The sequence below is a fragment of the Eumetopias jubatus genome, unplaced genomic scaffold (genome assembly GCF_037043125.1).
Source record: "Eumetopias jubatus isolate StellerSeaLion01/CBP00866 unplaced genomic scaffold, mEumJub1_p1.0 scaffold_5, whole genome shotgun sequence".
In the NCBI taxonomy this organism is placed as follows: Eukaryota; Metazoa; Chordata; class Mammalia; order Carnivora; family Otariidae; genus Eumetopias; species Eumetopias jubatus.
Window position 1 is genome coordinate 73,086,272 of NW_028274811.1, and position 12,287 is coordinate 73,098,558.

The 12,287-nt window shown below is 39.5% G+C and overlaps 1 protein-coding gene across 10 annotated transcripts in view; it reads right to left on the bottom strand.

Annotated features, from left to right (window-relative positions):
* MCTP1 (multiple C2 and transmembrane domain containing 1) overlaps positions 1-12,287 on the bottom strand; it is a 505,859-nt gene that overhangs the window by 61,478 nt on the left and 432,094 nt on the right. For all 10 annotated transcript variants that reach the window (XM_088023395.1, XM_088023389.1, XM_088023396.1 and 7 more), the window contains one exon: positions 10,730-10,783. In XM_088023395.1, the coding sequence (XP_087879521.1) occupies positions 10,730-10,783 (54 nt within the window). The remainder of the gene's footprint in view (positions 1-10,729; positions 10,784-12,287) is intronic.

Below are 12,287 nucleotides of genomic sequence, written 5' to 3' on the forward strand. Positions count from 1 at the left end.
AGGGAACACAAGCAGGGGGAGTGAGAGAGGGAGAAGCAGGTCTCCCGCTGAGCAGGGAGCCCGATGCGGGACTCGATCCCAGGACCCTGGGACCATGACCTGGAGCCAAAGGCAGACGCTTAACAACTGAACCACCCAGGCACCCGCAGTCTTTTCATTTTTAAAAAATAGTGACAAGAGAAGGGGCTTCTCAACTCACCTATGATCCTCCTGCATCATATTTTCCTTAAGACTCTTAGATCAAAGCCAGAATCAGCATGGTTACTATATGCCTTTCCCTCTGAACCAACTCTTGAGGTATCAAAAATATTCTGCCTCCTTTTACATGGATACTTCTTGCTTCCATATTGGATCTGTGTTTACTTAGTAAAAGCACACTGAATGGGGAAAAGGCACTGAATATTGACCTGTTGCCATCATTTTTCCAAATGCTCTCTCTCAAGACCTAGTGCCCAGGGAGGAGAGGGATGGGTAGGCACAGACGACACTCTCTGTCTATACTGACCGGAACGGGTGATAACTATGCAAAATTGCATACCAAGTGACCTAGGTGTCATCGCTAGGTGGGTCAACAGGCTTTGCTACAACATGACCAGGAAGGAAAGTTAATGAGAGGGTTTGTTTTCTGATCTCAGTTTCTTCATCATTAGGCAAGTTACCTAATTCCTAGACTTAGCTTCTTCTTAGATAAGTTAACTTGTTTTTAGGCTCAACTACTTTTCTATTTTAGTCACATTATCTGGTTTCTAATCTTAGCTACTTCCCCACTAGCCAACTTAATCTTGCTGATACTGAAGCGTGGGAATGATACCTGATAAGCCAATACGCAGAGTTATTGCGAACATTAAATTAAGGTACGAAAGGGGAGGTACTTTGAAACATGCGAAGTGCTACACAAATATAAGGATATCTCAACCAGGCATCTTATAGTCTTCCCTTATTCTATACAACATAAATTGTTTCAATAATCTTATTACATTTACTATTAAAACTATCTCTCAGATTTGTTTATTTCTTATTATCATGATTGCTGTTTTAGCCCAGGCTGCCATTATTTCTTGTTGGGGCAACCATGGCACCTCCTAGCATATTTCTCTACTTAAAGTCTCATTTCCTTCTTATTCTATCACCTGCCTCTTGCCAGAGTTTTCTTCTTAAAGCACAAATGTCATCATGACAATTTCCTATTTTAGAACTGCCTCTGATTCCTCATTGCTTGAAGATAATTCAGATTCCTTAGATGATGGCTAAAGCCTTCACAACCTTAAATTTACCTTTCCCAGTGTCATTGTCCTCCACATTATGCTCCTACTGTACCACATCCTCCTTGACTTTACAAATCACACTTCCTTGTACATTCTCATTCATCCCTCAAGACCTAAACTAAACGCTGCCTCCTCTGTGCAAATTTGCTGCCAATTCTATGAAGACGGTCATCTTTCTGTTTTTCCCAAACTCTTTTTAACTTTATTGTAACATTTTTCTCACCATATTATAATTGTTAGTTTACATAATCAAGGGTCCCACCAGGCAGTGACTCCTGAAAGGCCCATATTTATCTTTGTCTACCCAGTGTCTTGTCCTCACTCTAAGCTTATGGGAAAAATAAATCATTTTTTCATTGAGAGAGCCCTCATAGCAAAATGGTTCAACCTGTATCTGAGATTGGGCCTCAAGGGCTGCAGATAGATTTGTGCTTTTAGGAAGAAAAAAGTATTTTAGATTTTCCTTTCTGAGACCCTGATTAGTTTTATTTAAAAGCTCCTATTTTATTTCAAATTATAATTGATTCACATTGATTCACACAGAGTAATATGGGATGAATGCTGTATCCATCAGCCTGGACTAAATTATGTTGCAGCAACAAAGATCTCAAAATCATAAAGGCTCCTAAAACAAGGTTGGGTTTATTTTTTGTTCATATTACGTGCCCTTCTGGGTTGGCTCCACATTATCTTTATTCTAGAACTCAAGCTAAAGAAGGATCTCCTATGTGGATAGTTACCGCTATGTTTTAGAAGGAAAAGAGATATGGCAGAGTCAAGGATAGCTCTTGAGCTTTTGGCTGGGAAGTGGCATGGGTCAGCCAGAGTGAGTTACACGGCCATGCCTGAGATTGGTAGGCAGCGAGGAATATTTTGAACAGAGAACAATCTGTTACCAAAGGTAAGGAGACAAGTAATATTGTCACTGCCAGGTTTAGACCTCTAGCATAGTTTGCTATTGATAGGAATCTGAGAAAACACACCCTGCTAACATGGTTATAGCCATACATCTTTGTTTACTTTTAGTCTAGCTTAAGTTGGAAAATTTCAAAGGAAAAAAATAGTACCATGAGGTTTTCATATCTATTGATTTTCTATTAATTCTGGAGTGTGATGGAACACAGGAAGTGCAGGATTCTGGCCAATGGAAGCATGCAACAAATAACATTAAAGGGAGTAGCTCAGGCTGCCTATCCTGAAAATCTATTAAACATTGTGGATCTTTTCTTTTATATAAAAACATTTTGGTTATTAAAGATCGGGACTTTACCTGGCTTTGGATTTTCCCCAAGGGGAAAAAAAAGACTTGTATTAAAATATTTCTTGTGTTCATCATACCACCAAGCAAAATAACCCATGTCACTGGAAATATTTTGGTGAAGCCACATATTTCTTCAAGTTGTATTCTCATCAATTGATGTCAACACTACAGAATTTCTGACATTTCTCTAATATCTCCCTTTTGCATGTAACGATACAAATTGATACCTCTATTTGCATAGCCAACTCCTGTTGGCAACTTCTTACAATCAAAGAAGAATTCCTCCGTCGTGAACTTCTTTTAGAATCTGCAGAGTCAATGCCTTTAACATGGTGAAGAATTTCTTTGCCAAATAAATCTTCAGGCAGAATAAAAATCTTGGCACTCTGGGCTCCGATAGAGCATCTGTGATGCTTGGCAACACATCTGGTTCTGCTGCTTTGGTGAAGAAACATGCTCCTCATCTCAACATGCAGTGGTGTCAGCCAGTGTCAATGATTCTGCCAGGGATCCTGAAAAAATTGTGTCTATTTCTACAAATGCTGTCAACCTCTTGAGAGCCAGGACTGACACACTATTTCAAGAGGTTTTGTCAAGAAATGGGAGTCTAAGAGTAAGTTCATTGCTGCAATATAGACGTTAACTCGCTTTCCAGAGGGCCTGTCTTGAAACATGTGATTGACTTTCAAATACAAGCTCTGCTTTTCTGAAGCAAAGGAAATCCAATGATTAGAATAAAGCAACAGGAAAGAGTCCATTCACAGTTTGTTTTACTTGATGGCTATTCTTTGCAAATTATCCAACTAGATCTTCCTATTTCAATTCTTTTCACTCTACTGCCATGCTGGAAGGGCATGTTGGGGGCATTTATCTACACATTCCAAGGCTGAAGAAATGCTTCTGGAAACTGGAACAAGGAGTGACAAATCTTTCCATTTGTTTACAGGTAGAAACCCACAGACAGCTGGAATCATTAGATAACATTTTTAAAAGTGAATTCTGTCTCCAATGACCTCACGGAACTGTGAACATCTAATTTTTTTTTTTTTTTTAATGATGAGGCATTAATGATGCAAACGTGTTAAGAGATGATCTCCTCAGCACAAAAGAATATGAACTCAACGAGGACTTTGGAGAACTGGAGAAATTCCTCTGTGCTTAACCTTCACCTAATAAAGCCATGGCAGCTCCCATTCTGTTTGCTACTGTTGTCTCTTGTCAAGTCAATGTTTTAAGCACATACTGCCATGCAACTGAAAAGTCATAGTCAAACAGATGTCAAAAATAACAAGCCTATTGTTGTGTCAAAAACCACTCCATAATTTCAATATCAAAGCCAAACATCAGCCTTCTTGTAGAAGCTTACTTCTGAGCCGAACTAAACTTTATTTTTACTTGGAAAATTTGCATTTATCTCAGGTGTTTGAGGAAAATAGGCATTAATGTCAAGAGGAAGGTAGTGAACCACAGAGATATGACTTTATAGAGAAACTTTATAGTCTCTGTAAAATAATTCTATTTCCATTGCAATAAAAAAGGCATGAAAAAGGTTTTTTGTGTGTTTATGTGTTGTTGTTGTTTTTCCCCTCCCCTGGGGAAAAAGTCTACAACTATCTTCAGATTTTCAAAGAGTCTGTGACCTGAGTAGGGCTAATACCCTCTGTCCTGGTGCTTTATTGAGTGAAATGTTTTGAGGAATAGAATGAATGTTCTGAAGAAGTGAAATTCTTCTGTGGAGAAAGCAAGTTGACCGTGACTTGGTGCCGCACTCAGCAGTGAAGAATACAGACTCCTAAACAGGAAAGTAACCAAGAGCACACAGGCATGGGTACAAACCCACTCATTCCTGGACAAGGTTTTCTGAATAAAAACTAAGGCAATTTGGATAAAAATATTTGCTTTGTTATACCGCTCCTAGTCTCCATAGTGAATGCAAAACTGTGTAGCCATATTCATACAGAAAAGTAGGATTAAGTTAATAAGGAACAAATTAGGAGCTCAGATCTTGTGCTTTAAAAGGTACTATTATTTTAGAAGTGTGGAAAATGCGGTTGGAAGGCACCTGTATGAGTTCCTATTGCTGCTATAATGGATAAACCTAGCAGCTTAAACAACACAAATTTATTAACTTATAGTTCTGCAGTCTAAAAGTCAGAAATGCATGTCACTGGGCTAAAATCAAGATATGGGCAGGGCCGTATTTTTTTCTGGAGGCTCTATGGGAGAATCCATTTCCTTGCTCTTTCCAGCTTCTAAAGGCTACCCACATTTCTTGGATTGTGGCCACCTTCCTCCATCTTCAAGGCCAGGATAGCAGCTCAACCCTCTAACCCCACCCTGCTCCCCATCAGTTTGTTGTGTTAATGCCAGGGCTCTGGCCTTGACTCCATCTGCCCCCACACTGGGTGCTGTACAGCTGCTCCTTCTGCGGCTGTTTCTTGGTCTTTAGCTTCTCCTAGTGCTTGGTACAGGACGTGCCCCCTTTCTTGGACTGCAGAACTTCCTGAGGTTCTCTTTCTGAGTCCGGTGAATGATGGTGAGAACAAGGGTGAGGGGCTTGTAGACAGCTCAGATCTTGGAGACCTTGGACCCTGCACTGCCCATCATGCTGGTGACTTGCACCTGGAGGACCTCTACCTTCAGGCCCTCCAGATGTTTCAGCAGCTCTCCCTTCTGGCCAGGAAGGTCCCCAGTGCTGGTTTGGGCCATAGCTGTGCAAGTGGTGGCCACTTTGATGGCCCCTTAGACTTTTAAGGACATTTACTATTATATCGGGTGCACTCAGATAATCCAGCACAATCCGCCTATTATAAGGTCAGCTGATTAGCAACCTTCACCTCATGGGCTACCTCAGTGCCTCTTTGCCATGTAGTGTAATAGAGGTTCCAGGGATTAGGAGGGGAACATCTTTGAGGGGTTATTATTCTGCCCACCGCATCGCGGCTTAGCTGGGAGAGTGGGAAAGGGCTGAAAGTACAGGAAAACAGTGTGAAGAACTGGAAACCTAGAAGTAAAGAGCTCCTAGCTGGGATGGAGGATACTCCCTGATTATGCTACCAGAATACCTGAAGATCAGGTCTAAGGTGATTTGTATCTGCTCCTTGATATTTATTCTCCTAGAAAACTTAGTTTTTAGGAACAGTAAAGATGCCAAACTTGGAAAACCTGAGTGTCAGCCCTGGCTCTACCACTTATTGTCTATATCACCTTTGGCAATGCACCTACGTTTGGCTGAAGCACAATTTCCCCATTTTAAAATAAATTAAAACTAGTGGGTCCAGATGATTGTAGTAGGCAGAATTCTAAGATGCCAAGATTCCCACTTCCTGTTAATATAATCCCCTCCCCTTGTATGTGAAGGGAATTAATACAATGGAATGGTCATCCCATGATTAGGTTATGTTATGTGGCACAGTGGACTTTAAGAAAGGATGACCTTTGGTGGGCCTGACCTAATCAGATGAACCCTTAAGAGGGGCTAAGCTCTTCCCGAAGAAAGAGAGTTCAAGTGTGAGACAGATTTGACAGAAGGGAGATTCTCCATTGATGGATATAAAGATGGAAGGGACCATGGAAAGTGACTGCTAGGAGTGAAAAGCCAACAAGAAAAGCAAGGGCTTCAGCCCTCCAAATACAAGGAACTGAATTCTACCAACAGCCCAAGTGAGCTTGGAAGTGGATTCTTCTGCAGAGCCTCAGATGAGAACTCAGCCTGAGAGATGCCTTAAGTGTTAGACTCTGAGCAGAGAATCCAGTTGAGCCATGCCTACACTTCTGACCTACCCAACTGAGAGCTAATACATATGGTTTGTTTTAAGCCTCCAAGTTTGTGGCCATTTGTTATGCAGTAGTAGGAAACCAGTAAACTAATATAATGCTATTGCAGTTAAATGTGAGTTAAGATTTCTTTTTAAGAATTTTTTTTCTTGACTCCTCTTTCCCTGCCTTTCTCCAAAGCTTTGATCTGCTTTCCCACCATGTAATTATTTCATTGAATATAACCAGAAAATGCCATTTTGTCAGATTAAAATCTTCTCTCCTATCACATATTAGAGTTATCTCCTTCCCCCCCATGCTTGATTTGAGATGCAGAGATGTATGCATCTTGGGTATATTATATACATATTTAGGGCTGGAGAATCAAACCAGATAACACAGATTTTGAGAATTAAAGTAAACAATCTGCATATTTTGAATTAACTCAGACATGTTTCACTCATTGCATCTAGTTATCTTGAAACACAGTCACATTGACCTAATGGCTGAAGAAAAAGGAGAAGCAATGTAAGCATAAATGCCTGAACATTTTAATATCTTTTATCAATAAACATTAGTAGTATGCCATGCATTTGAATCCATGCTTATCCCGAGGAAAACCTGCATTCTATCTTCTGCTTCCTGATAACTGCAGCTGGATCCCATTACAGGGGTAGGACACACCATGGGAAGCATGCCTAAACTTTCTAAGCTACAAAACTGAAGCTGATCTTCATTAATTAGATGTCTGGATTATGCAGACTGACCACTGTATTACCATAAATAACATGGTCAGAAACACTATTATATGGCTTAGTGATAGCTCCACCTGGGTCATTTGGCTAAGCCTTGTTTACGAAGACATTCTATTAACCACAAAGGCAGGATCTGATGTCAGGTCAAAAATCAGATCAAACTGTGACTTTGTGGTTGATGGCAGAGAGAATGCTCTACAACAAAGGGAAATGAGAACCCAGGGTGATGTCTTCCTAACATTTGATTCAGGAGAAATTTCATCTCCCGCACACCTTCACAGAGTGCTACTACATAATGCAGATAAGTGAAAATATTAAGAAGCCAGTGATTCATAACTAAGACACACCATTTAAAATCCATATTCTCTGCCTTTGTGAAAACCATGGAACTGGATGAAGAGAGAAGCCACCTAATTTTAGATTAAAGCCAATGTGGACAATGGATTCTTGAATGAAGGCAAAGTCTGAGCATCACATGCCCTCACCTGAATAATGATCAGCTGTTTTAATAAAAAGGGAGAACACATGACAAAAAGGCCACGGTGTGGAACAGCTTCAAAATCTGGGGATCCAGGTGAATCATGACTTAGCTTTTACCAACTTTAACCAAAGTCTTCCCAGGTGCTGAAGTCAGCACTAAAGAAAAGCTCTCACACAACTGTTATGCAGAGTAATTGTAATCTTTGCTTCACCTTTTTGGACCCGTGTCTTTGCCATCTACATAATGATGTGGAGGGAAAGCACTTCGAGCCGAAATGAAATAAACGACGTCAGTTTATGCCCACACGGACCTTGTCAAGTAGCCAATGACTTGCCCTTTCATTGTGAGTGACTAATATCAATGCTGGCTCTAAAGAAAGACACTTTTCATAATCGCCCAACAATCTGCTAAGTGAAAACATATGGAGAGGCTTAGGCAAAGCCTGCCAGGGGTCTTTGCTGAATGGAAAACAGGTGCTCTCATTCTGTGCCACGTAATACCCCATTTACCCCCAAGTCCAAAGGTTAGAGGACTAATAGCTGCCTTGTGGTAATCAGGGAAAGCCAAGAAACTAGCCCTGGTGAAACATCTGGGACATATTTTACATACTTGCAACATATGCTTCAGGTTCAATTAAAGTGAGGCTTTGGCACATTTATTAATCTTTTTTACTTTTATCCTATAAGAGGACTCACTGACCTGACCCCACTATTATACCATATGAGAAAACAGAGAAATAATGAGAGCTAGAGGTCAGTACCTGCTCATGTGGCAAAAAACACATTTGTTTTCTCCTGAAATTCCATTACCCATGACTCTATACACAAACTTTAAACAGAGGAACCAATGAATTTTTTAAAGTAGGAAATTACCCTTCTCCCACTCAGACACACTGATAGCCAGGACTTACAACCTTTACCACTCTGACAGCCAGTCCAGAGATGGAGGCTGCTAAATGGAAACTCGAAGGATCCTTTCATATTTCCATTTCTTATAGGAAAAACTTTATATTTTAACACATCCACTCTAGGATTCTTCCATTACTCAAGCCCCTAAAAGTCTTTTGTAAATTATTATATTTGAGATTTTCTTTTTTGTTCAGATATGATTTTTATGCTATCAATTGCATTATGAGTAGAAGAGAAAAGCCTCCTTATATATCACTCGAATAAAGGCTTGGATTTATGAAAATCAGCTCACCGTCTTGTCATATGGAAAATACACAGTTTGTCAGCATCCTGCGCACAAGAATACAGTTGAATTCACACAGTAATTTAAGCACTCACTTTCAATCAACTTTGGTAACTAGATCTGAAAATGTGTTAGAACCTGGGTATCAGTTTCAGACACCTCAACACTAGATTACAATAGATGCCACTCCAGAGGCTTCGTGCTGTTTCCACCTGGCATGTTCCACTTGACATCTAGGTTTTGGTGAGCTGGTTAACCAGGTGTGTTATTCGCTTCCCATTCCTAACATCCTCTCTATTAAAAAAATGACCATCACGGGGAGATGAGTGGTTTGGAGTATCAACAAACTGGCTAAAAAAAAAAAAAAATACAGGTTGACTTCAAGCAGGGACACTGAAGTCCTAGACTTCACTAAGGGTTTCCATTTATTAACATTTCAGAGGGAACGCCTGCTGCTGGAATGAATCTTTATGGTGGCTTTAATAATAAAGCGGCAACAAGCAAGGGAAATGGCCATAAATGGATGGCAGCTCAGTGTTTATCAGCAGAAAAATGATGATTCAGAGCTGGCATGTTGAGTTAAAATACAAGCTCTCTACAGCTCTACAAGTGACCTTAACAATAAATCATATCATTTATTGCCAGAAGTGTATGTTCATGTTATTTAACGTTAAAAACAAGCATCTATGTGTTTTTGTAGAGAGGAGATTTTTGTTAGTGTATATTTGATGATGTCGCTAATGACTAAATGATGTACAGAAGAAAAATTTCACCTAAAAGCTCTATCAATTTCAAAATGTTTGGAACGGCATTAGAAGGGAGAAGGTGTGTGTGTGTGTGTCTGTTTTTATTTTCCTTGTAGCATTGAATAATAGTCAAGAAAAAAATCATTTGGGAGTTTGACTAATCACTGTGAGTTTTTTGGGGGTTTTTTGTTTTTGGTTTTTTTTTTTACATTTCTAATGCTTGCTTCCAGTATGCAAATTCTTATACCAGGATATAACTGTACATCTCTACTAGAATCAAAGGTCAAGGGCATAAAGTAAGATACATTGTTGTTCTCCTTTATTCAAAAAAAAAAAATTCACTGCTTTACTCTAACAGAACTCAGTTTCCAGTGAAGATCAAAATCTGGTTTTATTTGCTAACTAATTTGGAAATAATGAATGATATTCTCTCTTCCCTCCCAATCTCACTCTAGCACTTTTTAGATTTTTATCTAGAAATGCCCAAGGATTTTGATAAACCAGCATCGCTCTCCTCCTTGCCATAAAAAGCCTTTCTTCTGACCCCAGACACCGCTACAGTGGTGCAAGATCATTCTAATTCTTCTCTCCAGTTGTCCCCTCTTCCCAGGGGACAACCATTCCAAGAAATCCCAGAAACTAGCTATTTGTTTGTTTTTGTTTGTTTGTTTACTGTGGTCACCATTCCCATGCCAACCAGCAACCAGAAAATAACCTCTCAATAGGCTTTCCTGACCAACGAGCCACAGAGCCATTCCAAGTCAAGTCTAGGCAAGGGCCGTGAGCACTGGGATTATTTAAATGCCCTCCGGAGCCCTCCCCACACACGTGTGTTCTTTTGCTAAGCAATTCCTTGAAAATTACAGATGACAATATCCATGTTCAACTTAAGCAGGCTGCTCTGTTTTTCCCCCTTCTCCCTTCCCCCAAAGTGTAGCCCGATTTGTAATACTCAAGATAGGACAAATTTTTGCCCTTCAAAAACAGTTGTCACTGCCGTTATCTTCACGAGAGCTATCAAGTTCCAGACAAGCTGAATTATTTTTTTTTGTTCTGGCAGAAAAATATTTGACCCAGCTCTGGACAAAAACGAAGAGGATTTATAGCCCTCTCTCCTTCTTTGCAACATGCAGTGGCATTGTTAGGATGATAAACAGCACTGTCCAATTTTCTGGACTCAAACACTTCAACTCCTTTTTTAACTGTCTGTGAAAACAGTGTCATGTCTACATTTCCCCATCCCCTGGTACCCAAGTGCTGGGAAAGATAATTACCTTGTCATCTTTGTCATCTTCTTCTTCCTCGTCCTCCAGCATGTCCTCCACTACCTGCAGACAGAAACAGAAGTCATTCTCGGGCTCTTAAAGGAGAGAATTTTGTTCTGTCATTTTGAACCTTCTGGAAATGAAAACTTTATTAACATTTGAAACAGGCGCACAGAGAGGGAACATTTGATCTAGAGATAGGGATTAGGAAAATGCGATGCCTTTAATTGATTAAAAACCAGGGAACTGAATTCCAGTCAGAGGAACCCTATTTGTGTGAAATGTTCTGTGACAACTTAAAGAATCTGAAACATGCATCAGGTAAACTAGCATTAGAGAGATGCTTTTAATCAGGAGATTTCCTTTTTACCTGCTCCACTGCCTGCATTAATCAGACACTTTAAGTTTGGAATCAGATAACTAAGCAGAAAACAGCTCTGCTACTTCTAATTTACTTTTTACCAAACTCTAAGGTAGAGTATACTACCTGTTCATTGATTTATGCTGGTGCTTTATGGCATAAAGCTAATAGCTTTCATGGCTCAAATTTTACTTACTAATTTTTTTATTGAATAAATTTGATTTGTAACATTGGCTAAGTCTAAAGTATACCATGTGTTACTTGGATACATTTATGTATTGTAATATGATTGCTGATGTGGCAATGTTTAGCTTATTACATAATTAGAGTACACTATTATTGTCTGTGTTCATTATACTGTGCATCAGATCTCTATGGCTTATTTACTACCTGTCATGTGTTTGTACCCCTAAACACTGTCACTGCTATCCCTGCCCTCCATTCCCTGGTAACCACCATTTTACTATCTTTTTTTATAGGTTTAACTTTTTTAGAATCCACAAATAAATGCTATCATATAGTACTACACTTACTCTGACTTATCTTGCTTTTAATGTGCTCAAGGTCCATCCATGTTGTCACAAAAGGGATGCTATCTTCCTTTCTTGTAACTAACATTCCACTGTGTCTATGTACTACATCCTTTTCACCCACTCATCCAATGATGGGCATTTGGGTTGTTTCCATATTTTGGCTTTTGTGAATAATGCTGTGGCAAACATGGGAGTGCAGATAACTTTTCAATACGCTGTTTTCATTTCCTTTGGGTATATACCCAGAAGTGTAATTGTTTGGTCATAGGGCAGATCTATTTTTATTTTTTTTGAGGAACCTCCATATTGTTTTCCATAGTGTGTGGACCAATTTACATTCCTGCCAACAATGTATATGGGTTCTCTATTCACCATTCTCAACAGCACTTACTGTCTCGTCCTGATGACAGCCATTCTAATAGATGTGAGCTAACTCAGTGGTCCACTGATACAAAGATGATATGGCATTGTGGTTTTGACTTGCATTTCCTTGATATTAGCAATGTTAAGCATCTTTTCATCTATCTGTTGGCATTTCGATGTCCTCTTTAGAAAATTGCTAAGTTCTTCCGCTTATTTTTAAATTGGACTGGTTTTTTGTTAGGGAGTTGACTGAGTTCTTTAGATATTTTGGGTATTAACCCCGTATCTGATTTATGGTTTGCAAAAATTT